Raw genomic sequence first — 16,173 nt, forward strand, 5'->3', positions numbered from 1 at the left:
ATGTCTTTTGCTATGCAGAAGCTCTGCAATTTCATGCAATCCCATTTGTCCAACCTTTCTTTGATTTGTTGTGTTTCTGGGTCTCTATTAAGAAATTTTCAGCCTGTGCCAAGGAGACCTAGGGTTTCTCCTATTCCGTCCTGTTATGTTTTCAGGGTGCCTGCTTTGACTTTAAGGTCTTTGATCCATTTGGAGTTGATTCTGGTGCAAGGTGATATATAAGGATCTAGCTTTAGTTTTCTACCAGTGCTTAACCAATTTTGCCAGCACCATTTACTGAAGAGGCTATCTTTCTTCCATTCTATTGTTTTAGCTTCCTTGTCAAAGATTAGATGACTATAGGTCTTGGATTCATTTCTGTTTTCAATTCTATTCCATTGGTCCTGAGGTCTGTTCTTGTGCCAGTACCAAGCTGTTTTGATTACTATGGCTTTGCAGTAGAGTTTGAAATTTGGTATTGATATTCCTCCAGCACTGTTCTTTCTGTTGAGGATTGTTTTTGCTATTCAGAGTCTTTTATTGTTCCATACGGATTTTTGGATTGCCTCTTCTATTTCCTTGAAGAGTGAGGTTGGCATATTGATAGGTATTGCATTGAATTTGTAGATAGCCTTGAGAAGTATTGTCATCTTCACGATGTTGATCCTTCCAATCCAAGAGCATGGGAAGTTATTCCACTTTCTAAGTTCTGTTTTGATTTCTTTTTCAGGTCCTTCACTTGTTTGGTTAAGTTAATTCCTAGGTATTTTATTTTTTGTGGGGCTATTACGAATGGAGTTGCTTTCCTGATTTCAGCTGTGCTCTTCTCATTGTTGGCATACAGAAAGGCCATTGATTCCATTTCAACTGCTAGACTTTGGTTTCTTGGTTTTGTTGTTGTTGTTTTTTCCTTAAAATGTCACAGAAATCAATTCTTACCTCCCTCCCTCCAGCCCTACACACATCATAACCTCCACACATCATGACCAGTTAATTTTCCCACAACATCTGCTTGATTTTGTCCCTGCTCTATCAAACAGTCCTCATTAATAAAGGCCAAATTTCTCTGCATGGCATTCAATATGGCTCCAAACTTTGGTTTCCAAATCAGGTTATCTGCTGTTCTCCTGCTGTAGATAACGATCATATAATTAATTAATATGGGCTGAAAATACAATTTCATTACCACTGCAAAGAACAATTTAGCCCTATCTTTGATAGAGGAAAACATAAACTTAGAAATTTGATTTCCTTAAGAAGGCAACAGGCATTCACTGAAGGAAATTACAAAGCTAATCTCTGAGAATACTGTTTCCCAGATATGGAAGATAAAATGTCTTAATCATTGCCAATAAGAAAGGTAAATGTATAAAATCTTGAAATAAACAAAGTACATTGATAAATTGATGACAAAACTGATATGACATTCCTGAGTAAGATTTAACACATATTCTGTTGTTATTCATCCTTTCCCCTACATTTTTATTATTGTACACTGTGGGGGTTCATTGTGATATATAATATACTTCGGTCATATCTCCCCCTCTATTCATCCTTCATGATTTGGTTTTGTGTGAAGTTTTTCTACCAGCAGACTCATTTTTCAGCAAAAAAAAATAGCATTTAATTACTATTTTCCCACCTAAATTCCAACTGTTTGTACAGGCACCAGAGTTTAATTTTTAGATAATTATGAAAAGCCATTAAATAAGACGTACCTATGTTTCTTTCCACAAAACCTTCCTTGATTGCTTTTTGCTAAAATAGTAAGAATCTTGAGAGCATAACCTGGAATGCGGATTCAACAAACATTTATAGAATTTGTTCTAGGCCTGAAATATATCCCTCAGTTACACTCACATTTGAATAAACATCAGCCACTTCTGGAATAATACACAAGAAATAAAAGCTTGTTTCTGGGAAAGGGTAAGGATAAATATAAATTAAAAACAAAAAAGAGAGAGGAGAGGACAAGAGGTGAAGAGGGATAGGTGAGGGGAGGAAGGAGGGGGGAGGAAAGGAAAGGGAAGGGAGGGAGAGGAAAGGGATAAAGAAGAAAGAAGGAGTAGGGAGTGGGAAAAGAAGGGGGAGGAATAAAAAAGTATTTCCTTGGGGCAAACAATATGTAATGTCAGCTTGACTGTATAAACAATGATGTTTCTAGCTCTGCCACCCCTTCAGCAGACTGGGAGTGGGGAGGAGTCTGCATGTCACATTCTAATTCCATATTTCTCAGTAACAACACTGAAGAAAATGAATGACATGTATGTTGAAAGTTACATCTTCTCTGTTGTGTAAATTTGTGCACATCAAAATCAAGTTACAAGCTGTCCTTCGGGCACATGGAGTGCTCCATAAATAATAGTAAAGGAAAAATAAAACTCTTAAGGCTCTCCATACTTCCAACCTTCCTAAGCGAGATTCTAACAAGTATAAGCAAGTCAATCATCCCTATTTCAAGTATTTCCATCACCTCCCATATTTATTATTTTCTCCATGTCATTAAAGTCTGTACTGATTTCTTTGGCCTTTTCAAGTTTGCAAGAGAAAAGAAAAAAATTGTTATTATTGAATCTAGTCACCTGAGATGTTTCTCTACACTTGAAATCTTGATTCATAGAATGGTCAAGTTTAACATTCTGAATAATATGTACAACATGTATCTTGTAGTATCAAGAAGACAAAGTCAAAAATCATTAGTATCCTTGCATTTTATTTACAAGTTACTGAAGCACTTCCATTTTTTAGTCACCATGATAAAAGAAATCTTGTCCTTCTCTTATTGGGTAAATATTTGCTACATGCATTAAAAGTCCTTAACAAAGTCTTCAAAGGCCAGCAATTCATATATTTTCAACAAATGTACTTTAAGCAATCATCAGGTAATTAGCACTGTGTGAGGTTGTGAGCAGTATCAATATAAATAAGACATCATTCCTCCATTCATAGAATTCATCATCTAATAGGAAAAGTCAGGTTCAAAGACAGATAAATGTATTAAACTCAAGGCATGATCATCCATCATTTGTCACAAAAGCTATTATTTGGAAAGAGCTATTTATGTGGGTGGTCATAAAAAATAAAATACATTATAACTCTTCTAATTCTTGTTTATTTGACCTTGCACAAGTTTTATAATTTGACAGGAGATTAGATGACTCTTCTAAAAAGTACATAATTCTTTTTTTCCATGTGCCCTACAAAGCAGTCTGATACTAACCCAGTGAATACTGCAAATGTATCTAGCGTATTACTCCAAATGGACATTGATTATACAGGAAGTAGAGTTAATATTTTCTAAGTATAAATAGTACATTGTTATGTCATTTATCCTAACATGACATACTATGCCTCAAGATACTTTATTAAGGTTTATTATCAACTATTAAATACGTAACAGAGAATGTATGAATAAAATTATAATGCATCATTCAAACAACAAACAGCTTAAGAAGAACATGCCTAGTCATTTTTAAATCCCGATGTGCAGACAGATACAGTGGTTCATGCCTGTAATCCCAGTAACTCAAGAGGTAAAGACCAGGTGTAGGCCAGCACAGGCACAAACACAAATTAAAGCAAAAAGGGAGAGCATATTTCAAGGGGTCTACTATTCTCCAATATCATCAAACTAAATTAAAATTTTAATTCTGCATAAGTCATTCTATTCCCTCTTTTATGGCTTACCATATGTCTGTACCATTAAAAATACGTGTTTAGTTTTGCACGTATTGACCTTTATACAAACATAAAAAATATAGCATGGATTCTTATATGATTTTATGTTTTGTTGTCATTCATGTTGAAATATTTTGCTATAGTTTATTAATTTGCAGTCACTATAAATTCATTTCTAATTTTAAGGAGAATGTCTTTAATGACTAAAATTTAAGTGTGGAGTTTATTTTTATAGAAACATTTTTATCAACTTTGTTTCTATTTTTGGCATCCTAGAAGTTTTAAGAGTAAATTATGTTGAATTTTTTAATGTTTTCTGTATGTACTGAGATAATATGTGATAAACAACATTGTAGATATTTTAATGTTGAACTAACATCATCATATTTCTGGAATAAATTTAACTTTCCATAGTAAATTTTTTTATCTATTACTAAATAATGATCAAATTTTGTTCAGGATGTTTTTCTAGCTAACAACAACCATTTAATATTTAGAGGCTGGTATTTCTAGTCAACTGCCATAAGCAGCCGGTCAAAGCTGGTCAAAGACACCTGAATCCTTGTTCTGAAATCTTCAACACAGTGAAATAGACTTAGGTTGCTATTACTCAGCACCTCAAACTGACTGACTTTGTAATAGCTCAATCAGCCACCATCAAACTTTTAGGATTTAGAAGCTGATATTGCCAGTCAGCTTCCATAGGCACATGGGATAAAGGAAACCTGAATCATTTATCTGAAGGCAAGTAGACAGAAAAAGCTCTTAGGTTCAAATTGTCCAGCACCTCAAATGAAGTAACTTTGCCATAGTTCAACCAGGTAACAGCAACCATTTAGTACTTGGAAGTTGATATTGCCAGGTAACTTCCATAGGCATATTGGGTCAAAGAAACTGATAGATAGATGATAGATATAGAGATCTCTCATATATATGTATATGTTGATGAACATGGGTGTTACAGTTACAAAGGTAATGAGTACAGTTCTTTTCAAACACTGTTAGCCCTTCTCTCATTTTCTTCCACTTACCACTCCCCACTCTCCTCTTCCCAAGTTGTAAAGTTCATTTCCAACATATGGTCTAGTGAGTATTATTGTTGCAGTAGATCATCCTTGGCCCTGACGTTTCTGTGATACTTAGGATTTTTGTACATAATTCACATGTGAGACTAGCATATGAATCTCCTTTATCTAATCTGTATAGAATTGGTATTAGTTTCATCAGCTTCTTGTAATGGGTGTGAGAGTTGACATTTCTTTGGTTTTTCTAAAAACCAGTTTATGTAAATACATTTACATATCCTCAGAAACATTTGTGGTTCTCTAAATGTCTCTAGGCTTACTGTTTGCTTCAAAGTACAATCTGTCTAATTCTTTAACCCATACTGTCTATTTTAAAAAACATTATTGTGAAAATACTGTACAGAAGGGTTACAATTACTTGGGCAAGATAATGATACATTTCTTATCAAACATTGTAGCCTCCTCCTTTGTTTCCCCTTCCCATCCCTTCCCATCCTTCCCCCACCCCACCCCCACCCAAATTACTCATACTGTCTATTTTTGAGATAGTTTTGATAAGTTATTTTGTGGGAGCATTCCCAGTTCATTCATAATTTCATTTTTATCAGAATAATTTGGAATAGTTACATTTCTCTACACTTAAGTCCTCTCCCTTCATTCCTAAAGGCTATTTCTCTGCCTACTCTCCTTAATCTATCTTACTAGGCAGTTTGTCGATTTCATTGGTCTGTTTTAATGATGCTTGATCTTTTCTACTGTATCACTGTGATTTAATGAATTTTTACTCTCCTTTCCTTATTTTTTCCTTCTGGGTTTTGTTACATTGTTCAATTTCAAATTTGAACTGGAAAGATAGCTCATTAGTTCTCAACATTATGGATAAGACCTTTAGCTGTATCCCACAAGATTTTTGTTCTGTTTTTATTATTTCTTGATTATACATTTTTTACTTTCAATTCTAAGTTATTCATGATCCAGAAGTTATACAGATGGGCTTTTCAACGGGTTTAAGATTGTCAGGTGATTTTTACTTTTTACCTATATACTTGTACAATTGTTCTTTGAAAACCAACACCTTAATGTGTTATTACTTTTTGCTAACTTTCTGTACGTAATTTTAAAATGTGTTACCAACTCTTAGGGAATTTAAACCTTCTTTTTTTTTTTGATGGTCATAAGGCCTGAACTCTGGGTCTGGGTGCTATCCTTCAGCTCATCATCTCAAGGCTAGTGCTCTACCACTTGCGCCACAGTGCCACTTCTGGCTTTTTCTGCTTATGTGGTGCTGAGGAATCGAACTCAGGGCCTCATGCAAGCAAGGCAAGCACTCTACCACTGGGCCACCTTCCCAGCCCTAAACTTTTTTTTTTTTTGTGAAAATACTGTACAGAGGGGTTACAATTACATGGGCAAGATAATGAGTACATTTCTTATCAAGCATTGTAGCCTCCTCCTTTGTTTCCCCTTCACATCCCTTCCCATCCTCCCCCCCAACCCCCCCACCCAATCCTCCCTGCTACTCCCCCCTCCCCCCCCACCAAAGTTGTAAACTTCGTTTCCGACTTAAGAACTTGTACATCATTGTTGCAATGGGTCCACCTGTATCCCTATTTAAACAATTTGTTTTTCCCCTTCCCCTCCACAAATTATACGGACATCAAATACAGTGAAAGCAGGGGTTATACTGTGGGGGAGGGACATACAAAGCAACAAAGAAATAATCTTATAAATGTGTTAGAAACAATCGCATGAAAGGAAAAAAACCCATTTGAATACTTATCTTGGGGTTCATTTCCCTAACATCACCTTATCTGACCTTTTCTGCTTGACTCAGATATATACTAGATATTGCAAATAAGGGAAACCATGGGACCTATGTTTCTTTGGGCCTGGCTTACTTCACTTAATATAATTTTTTCCAAGTCTTTCCATTTCCTAACAAATGGGGCAATGTCATTCTTTCTGATGGAGGCATAGAATTCCATTGTGTATATATACCACATTTTTTGATCCATTCATCTACTGACCAGCCCTAAACTTTTATCTCTAGATAATAATTGTCACTAGCAATTTCATTTTATTAATATCAATGTAGCTAGTCATACAAACATTCAGGGACATGTGTGTGTTGAGACAGAGTCTCCCTTTGTAGCCCAAGATAATGTTAAGCACATAATCCACCTACCTCAGCCTCTAGAGTGCTGGGATTATGGGCATGCATCACCACATCCAGTTTTAAAAATATATACTTTATGTGGACCAATACACCTTGTGGAAATTGGTTTAAAAAGTGAGGAAACAGGACTGAGGTAGTGGTTGAGTCCGAGCCAGGCCCATCAGATGCATATGTGAACATGTCCAAGTCAGACCCCTTGTAAAACAAACTGATACTGATAAAAATAAAGAGAAACATGCTTTGTCTCCATTCTTCAGTTTCACGATAATAAACAAAAATGGATTTCTTTTTGTAAAACCTGTTTGACACTTATTGGGCTTATTAGCTACGGAGATTGGTATCTTCCATAAATTCTAGCAAATATTCAGTAACTTTTTTCTGCTTTTCTCTTTCCTAGATCTTTGAATGTTTTGTTTTGTTTTGTTTTTTGATCGGTCATGGGGCTTGAACTCTTTGAATATTTTGGAGCTTCTCATACCATCTTCCATTTACATTTTTTCCAAAGTACTTTGTATTTGTCTCTCTGTGGGGAACTAAAACTTTTTCAAATATCTTTCAAATGATTAATTCTGTACCTAACTATATGTTTTACCTAATCACTAAACTTTCCATAATTATGTTTTTCATTTTAGATAGCTTTATCTGGTCAATTTTGAAAGTCATTTGTTCCTTTGCTATAATTTAAGCAAATAAATGAGGAAATTATAATATAATGTATATTAAACATACTAATTTATATTCACTACCTTATCATTTCAATGCCTATAGTGTTTGCAGTTTGTTCTCTTTGCTCATTCATTGTGGATTATTTGTCATGACAAATTATCTTCCCTGGAACTGTATGAAAAAATTTTGAAGAGTAGGAACAAGTGGTTTTTCCACTCATCCTATAAGGTGATAAGGATTACCAGCTTTTGGCATGGATAATATAGATTTTGTCTTTTTTCCTCAGCATCTGGGCTTTAGAAATTCATATTCCAACCCAGAGTTGAAAATTCTTCCCTCACATCTCTCGTCACAACGCTGTGGCCAGCTTAGACTGATTTTGATTTCTTTGTATCTGCCCTTGAAGAATTCCTCTGATTCATCTAATAGATAGATTATGTATTTTACAACATTTATCAATTATTTGTAGTTCTTTTACATTGTTATAGTTCTAGAAACCAAGCTATGGTCTAAAAAGCATATTAAAATACAGATTTTCAGTGATGTTCATTTTCTTCCTAAGTACCTAAATGCTCACCTGCTTGACAGAAGTCTGATTTCTCTTTTAAGTGAAAACAATAAACTATAAGAACTGTGCTCCTCCAAATTACAACTTTTAGTAAAAGGTAGTATAATTTGGAAGTTTCCAAGATCCTCAACCAAGGATGGACAGCTACTGGGATAAGATAATACACATATATGTTTCTCTTTCTACTCCCTTATTACAAAAAAAAATGTTTCTGAGTGGTATTAGCACTTCAATTTGCATCTATAAGTTCATGGCCAGTCCAAAGTAAAATTAAAACAGAGCTTTATGTGCACCTAGGAGAAAAAAAACAGTAAGAGAAAGATAATTTTCATTTAAATACCACAAAATTATATGTATGTACCATCCATAGCTTCATTGGTATTTACGAATGCCAATATATATAGGATGTTGTTCTAGGCGGTAGGGACAGCCCAGGCTAATGATGGTTTATAATTGAATATATAAAAGGAAGAATAGAACATAAGAAGAAAATACTATACATATATCCTGTATATATCCTAATATCATCATCTTACTAGTAGGAGGCTGCAGGCTACTCATGTGCCTGTAATTATGACAACTGCTTTTTCCTTCTTCACAAGAGAAAATAATGCCTTAGTGGACTTGAATCTTCAAAGCAATTTTTTTGGGTCAGTCATGGGACTTGAACTCAGGGCCTGGGCGCTGTCCCTGAGCTTCTTTTTTGCTCAAGGCTAGTACTCTACCACTAAATTGTCTTCCCAGACCTCAAAGCAATTTCTACTGGCAGAGTTTCTTTTTTAATGACACTATTAATCTACAATTTGACACTTCTCAACTCTCAGTCACAAATACAGAACACCCTGTGATTCACATTAGCCTTTCCAATAAATCAATTACTTTAGCCTGCACAGTATTATAACTCAACTTCTATTTTCTTCACCAATAAACTTCAGGTTTCATATCCACAACCCACCCTGCAACACAATGAAAGACTTAACAAAAACTACAGCATGGTAATTGTTGGGTGAGTACACTGATGCACTTCCACATTATATGCATTTAATGAGCGTTACTCCCACATATTTACTGTATCTATTTATTTTAATAGCATTATATTTGCAGGCACCAAAAGGTTATTCTAGATCCTTTACCAATTTAGTGTCCAGTAAATACTAAAATAGTACAACATTTTACTTCCAAAAATCATTTAAAAAGATTAAATGTTCAATAAATTGTGCTTTATCTAGTTCAGACAGCTTCACAGCTATTTGTAACTTGGATTTTAAAAACATGAAATTCAGGCATTTCTGTACTAGTTTGTGATCTCTATCTCTGCAGCTAAACTTAAAAGCGTTTTAGGACAGTATTAGGATAACAGGACAATATCCTTAGGATTTCTGCCTGCCTTGTTCAGAAGTAAGACTGCCATATAGAACCTTGCGAAATATGAGATGACTCCATTCCCCTAGCCACATCCACTGAGCTACATTCTCTCCACCTCTCTATAAGCAATGCTATTTCTCACCTACAGGAATCACTTCCAAAGTAAGAAAAAGGAAGTGTTTCAGAAGGAGGAACAACTTGGAAATCTCTGGCTTCTATAATCCTAAGAATATAATTGTAGGGTCTACTGAGTGCCAGTGGTTCACACCCGTAATCCTAGCTGCTCAAAGAGCTGAGATCTAGAAATTCAAGGCCAGTCAGAGTAGAAAAGGCTGTGAGACTTCATTTCCAAAATAATCAGTATAGAAATACATACATACATACATACAATGTCTGGAATAAAGGAGGGTTTTTATGTCAGCATTCCCTGACACACTTATACTAGTACTGTGGAAAAAGGCTATACAATTCTATCTATCCACCTTGGAAAATTCTACCTCCTGACACTAGCTAACTCTCCAAGATGTAGATTATTTCTACTTAACTCACCCATGGACAAAGTCTGACCCACCAAAAAGTTAACTGATTTATAATTTTTCTAACAATTCATAAAACTAAGAATTTTAGCACAAATTTAGCTTTGGATTTTGATTAGGTACATTAAGTTCTGATTGTGAGAACTCAATATAGCAAACTTATCAACTCTTACGGAACTAGACTAGACTCAAATCTTACTACTAGCTTTCTGTTTTAAACAAGGTATATAACTTATGTCTTAGATTTTGCAAACAACAATATATTTAGACATAGAAATACTATAATAAACAAATACTTTTTAGTGTTTAGCAATCAAGAAATGATTTATATTTTATTTATTGTCAAACACTACTAGTATCAAGGTACTATCTAATAGTATATGCTATTATCACTGTTACAAAAAAAAAGAAGCTTTCAATATTATAAAGATAAAACACATTTAATGGACAAGATGATGGAGTGTTCATTACACAAGACAAACAATTAATTAGAGAATATCTATTAATCTTCTATCTTATTAAACAAATGTTCCTAAAATTTTCACATGGATGATGACAGCTAGAAATTTAATAACTCTTCACATGTATACCAGTAATTAAGAATTTCATACTATTGGATTAGATATGAAGACCCTATTAAGAGACATATAATTAAAGGAAATCTGACTATTCTAAACTCAAATACAGAATATAGGCATTATAATGTTATATGTAGTTTTTATTTATTTATTTATTTATTGTCAGTTGTGGGGTGTGAACTCCAGGCCTGGGCACTGTCTCAGCTCTTCAGCTCCAGGCTAGCGCAATACCACTTGAGCCATAGCACCACTTCCGGCTTTTTCTGCTTATGTGGTGCTAGGAAATGAACCCAGGGCCTCATGCATGCAAGGCAAGCACTCTACCACTGAGCCAACTTCCCAGCCCTAGTTTTTAAAGTTATAGATCAAACTTTAGTAATTGTCAATATATTTAGACGTCTTCATTATTGAAGAATCTGCCTCCAAATGATCATGACTATTAGTGATATGAGTTAAGACTTACTAGTAATTAATATGTGACAGATACCCATATTAGTAATTCATTCATTCTAACAGCATTTATGGTTGAGACCCACTATCGTCCAGTTTTAAAGTTAAGAAAACCAAAGTGTTATGCAATAACTTTGCCAAGGTGAAAAGACAGTTAACTGTCACAGGTATATAGGAGCCCAGAAGTAGGAATACAGAACCCTTATTCCTAAGTACAATTACACTGTCTTCCATTAAAGAATGACATGCCTGACTTGGGTAATGATTTTTGACATCAAACTTGAAGATCTCACAAACTTCTTAACTGGAGTTACTGGAGTTAAGCAACTTAACCTACAGTCTTCCCTGATTTGGTTGATGAATCCTCATCCATACAGTTGTTCAAACAAAATTTAAAACAAAAATAAAATAAACTTGTGACTTCATCTGCAATAAACATAAGCCTTTCAACTTAACAAGATATACTTTGGAAGGCTGTATTTTCTGAAGACCTCTTGATTGGGCCAACCTCTATGAGTTTGACTCTCAAGTAATTTCTTCCTCTGCCCATATATAAGTTCTGTTCCTTCCCTTTTCCCTTTCCAGATGTTATTTCTTAATTATATCTCATATTATTAATTCCATTCTGTGTGTGCCTCTAGAGGACTCAGTCTACAGCATTGGCCAAGGCTCCTCTTTTGTTCATACCCCACATCCATTCTGTCAAAATCCAGTTTAGCTTGTTGTACACTGACACCACCCTGTTCCAAATTAAAATGTCAAGTGGAATAAGGTAGATCACAAAAGTATATGGATGGAACTTGGGTTATTCCTTCTTTTGGTTTTTTAACTATTCTATATCCTTGTCCTCCTTCACTTAATGCTCCATCTATAGCCAACATAGTTTTTTAAAGACATAAATCTCAGTTTATGAAGCATGGTTTCCCTCATTTATTGTAACTAGAATGTGTCTATAAATCTGCAGATAAACACACTGGATGGCAAAACACACAAAAAATACATTTGGACATGATAAAAAAATATACCTAGTCTTTCAACATTCACACCATCTGGCCAAAGGAGGATGTTCTTAGGAGAGGATCAAAAAGACTCAATAGCTATATGCATATGATCATATAAAATGACATTTGTCAAACTGAACTCCAAGAAATGGAAACAAGAGTGTTTTTATTTTTTTCCTTTGTTCCTGTTTTTGTTTTTTGTACCTTTTGTCTTATATATAAGTTTATGTGTTTGAGGGAGGGTAATGAGGTAGCACAGAAATAGTAGGACAAAGTGTGAACAAATGCAGCAGTGATACAGGTTAGACAATTGAAAATGAACTATTCCATTTGTGGAGGAAGAGATCAGTAGGGAAAACTGGGAAAAAGCAAGGGAAGGGGTCACGTTGTTCAAGAAGAAATTACTAACTATAACCTCTCTGTACATCACCTTTATAACAACAATAAAAAATTTTAAAAAGACCTTACAGAGGCTCCTCCCTCAGCAAAGACACTTCATACCCTCTATAATCTGATCCCTGAGCTCTATACTCATCCTCCTGCTTTCTTCACCTTGGTCCCTATACTGTCACAAACAGTATGGGGGAGGGAGGGTCACACCTGTAAGTCTTTGTTCTAGATCTTCATCTGCCCCATTCCCCAGCCTCATTGAAGGGTTTGATAACATTTCACCTTCTCATTATAACCTATTTACATATAGATCAGTTACTAATCATGTTTGTTGCTTTAAGTATGTTCCTGTTAAAATGCAAGCTCTTGTGAAGGACACTGATCGGATAATCTCCCAAACGTTCACAACAGTGGTCATAATGTGTTTATCAAGTAAATAAGTCCTATATGTCAAATCTTTATCTTACGTAAAATAAAACCATTATTCCAATACAGTAATAATTCCAATTCATAATCATTGAATTCCTTGACAAAAATGTAATCAAGAAGTCTACTGATAAGATATTTTCCTTTTCGGACATTGGAAGACACAAGAGGATCACAGAGAATGATTAGCTAACTGGATTTTATTTTCTCATACACTAACTTCTAACGCACAAATCTGAAAAATCCACTTCAGACCTTTTTTTTTTTGTAGTATTGAGATATTGAATCACATGTTGCCTTTCAACTTACCTCCAGCTCATCAAGTGCACTTCCCAAGGTTGCTGCCTGAGGTTCTGAGGGCATTGGCATACTCTGGATGCCTCGAGAAGCATTTGAAATTACATCGAGGGCATTCTGGATCTCTTCACAAACTGTGTCCTTGCTGGCTTTTAAGGAAGCAACATCAGAATGCTCCAAACAGGCTGAACAGATGGAATGCAAGAGCGGGGAGTTCTCCTTCAAGGTAGCCCTGGCCCCTGCAATTTCATCCCTCTGATTTGGAGATTTTAAGTCCTGAGAAGGAGAATGAAAAACAAAGAGCTTTTTTACAATGGTTTATGGGAGACTTACTGCAGAGGAATTCCATTTTCTGTTAGTATAAATCAAAGGAGTGCAAACACTAGGAAATCAGCTATATGTTAATTAAAGACATCAATTATTTCTACATTCCTTTAGAATCTCAAGATCTACAACTTTACAAGTAAAAGTCACAAAGGTGCAGATGTGTACAAATGTGTACAAATTGGTATGAGATTTTAACATTTGTCAGCCACAAATTGCTACACTACTCTGACACATACATTAAGTGAATTACAGAAAGCTTGAACCGCCATTATGCTGTCTACTTTTTCCATAAATATTAATCATTGCATTTATTTTTTAAACAAAAGCAAGTGCTAATTAACAATAGATATTTTTATGTTTGTCCACTAAATACTTAGAGAGAATTTAGCATATACAATCCCTTGTCCTAGACACTGAGTGATAGTCCTATAAGGACCTTGTTCTCCCAAAGCTTATGTCCTTGTTTTCAGGGAAGGAGACCTCAGACAGACAATAGAATAAGCAAATACATAGAGATGGCAATGGCAGTCAAATGTTACAAAGGAACACACACACACACACACAAATCAAACATAGGGATCAAATGGGGAAGCAGCTTTAGTTTGAGCACTCAACAAGGGTATGTCTGTGGAGAGGACAATTTGCAGTAAATCTAAATGAAGAAGAGAAGTGATATTAATGTGATGGCTGATCAAACAACCTGGCAATCATGAAAAAGGTGGACATCACATGTCCTCCTCGTTGATTACCGGTGCATCACCACAGCCAGCCCAAAGTTTTCTTTACAAAAGCAAGTTTAAGTTTTTGAGGAGTCTCTATACTCCTTTCCAGACTGGTGGAACAAGCTTATGTTCCCACCAACAGTGTATGAAGGTTTCCTTTTGGATCTATCCTCACCAGCATCTGTTATTGTTTGTTTCCTTCATAATGACTATTCTAACTGAGGTAAGATGGAATCTCAGTGTTGTCTGGATTTGCATTTCCTTTATGGCAAAAATGTGGAGCACTTATTCATGTGTCTGTTGGCCATTTTAACTACTACTTCTGAGAAGACTCTCTTTAACTCATTAGCCCATTTATTGTGTTATTGGTTGAGGGTTTTTTTCTTTTTTTGTCCAAGACCAGGCCTTGAACTAGGTATCTGATGCTTTTGCTCATCCCCTGGCACTCTTAACACCTGAGCCATGCCTCCCATCCCAAGGTGTTTTTTTTAAGTTCTCTGTATATTCTGGATATTAAGCTGCTGTCTGATATGTAGCTGGCAAAAATCTTCTTCCATTCTGTAGGCTGTCTTTTTGTCTTATTGGCTATTTTCTTTGCCATGCAGAAACTTTTTAGTTTGATGTGATCCCATTTATCGAGCAATTCCATTTATCAAGTCTGTCTTTGATTTGCTGTGTTTCGTCATCTTTACTCAGAAAAATCTTACCTGTGCCAAGGAGTCTTAATGTTTCTCCTACTAGTTCCTGTAATAGTTCCATGGTTTCAGATCTTACATTAAAGTCTTTGATAAATGCTACTCTTGGGCGTTTATCCAAAAGATTACAAACTAGGATACAGTAAAGCCCAGCACAACTGTGTCCATTGTAGTACTATTCATGATCGCCAAGGCATGGAATTAGCCCAAATAGATCAAGAAAATGTGGCATATATACACAATGGAATTTTACTCATCCATTAGAAAGAAGGATATTTTATCATTTATAAAGATATGGGGAAACCTTGAAAATGTTTTACTTTAAGTGAAGCAAGTCAGGCCCAGAAAGACAAAGGATGAATGCTTTCCCTCGTATGTAGAAGCCACAATTAGCTTATAAAGTTATAATTAAATATATTAGGTGGTATGCAAGCATGGACAAATGTATTAACTGAAATGTGGTAAAGTCAAGGAAGAATTCAAATGGTATAATTCCATAGAAAGGTGAGGTCAAAATTCAACCAAATAAACACCTGGAAAAGGGTATTTGAAAGGGGTGAGGTGGGGGTCAAGGGGAGAGAGGTAGAAGAACGAAGAGGAGAAGAGGGAGGAATGCAGTCAAGAATACAATGTATTCCTACAAAATTAAGAAAAATCAGGGAAATGTTGGATTGGGAGGGATGAGCAAGAATGTTGAAAAAGGTGACATTTATCAAGATGCACTGAAATTATAAACTGCCTAACTAAATGGTAACACCCTGTTCTACTTAATGGTAACAATAATTTCAAAAATCAAATTTGAGCTGGTTGTGGTAGTGCTCACCTAAAATTTTAGTACTCAGGTTGAGACAGAAGAACTTAGAGTTCAAGGCCAACCCAGGCTACACAGACTTGTCTGGCCTTCATAGTGAGGCCTTGCCTCAAATAAATAAGTGAATAAAAATGAATTTTATAAAGCTAATTCTAGGAGCATTTACAATTGTTTATGTACTTCATACAATAACTTACATAAAGTTCATAAAAATCATAGTCTCCAAAAAACTTAGTATAAATGAAATTACTATCTTATTTCAAAGATAGGAAGCTGAGGTCTCAAGAAACTTTAGCCAAGTATCAGAACAAGATGGTGGCACCTCTTCTATTGCAACTCCTTCGTTTGACGCTCAAGCCCGCATCTAACAATTATTCTATGCTCTTTCCTGCAGGACAGATTTTTCTTATTTGCTACACAAGAATGATCTTTACCTACCAAGTAGCTTCTAAGATGTTATGGAAATGCTTCTCGATGGTATTT

The 16,173-nt window shown here is 35.2% G+C and overlaps 1 protein-coding gene across 2 annotated transcripts in view; it reads right to left on the reverse strand.

Moving 5' to 3' along the window:
* Positions 1-16,173, reverse strand: part of Ctnna3 (catenin (cadherin-associated protein), alpha 3) — a 1,343,755-nt gene that overhangs the window by 993,764 nt on the left and 333,818 nt on the right. For both annotated transcript variants that reach the window (XM_013017086.1, XM_013017085.1), the window contains exon 6: positions 13,148-13,411. In XM_013017086.1, coding sequence (XP_012872540.1) covers positions 13,148-13,411 — 264 coding nt within the window. The remainder of the gene's footprint in view (positions 1-13,147; positions 13,412-16,173) is intronic.

The sequence above is a fragment of the Dipodomys ordii genome, unplaced genomic scaffold (genome assembly GCF_000151885.1).
Source record: "Dipodomys ordii isolate 6190 unplaced genomic scaffold, Dord_2.0 Scaffold34, whole genome shotgun sequence".
Taxonomy (NCBI): domain Eukaryota; kingdom Metazoa; phylum Chordata; class Mammalia; order Rodentia; family Heteromyidae; genus Dipodomys; species Dipodomys ordii.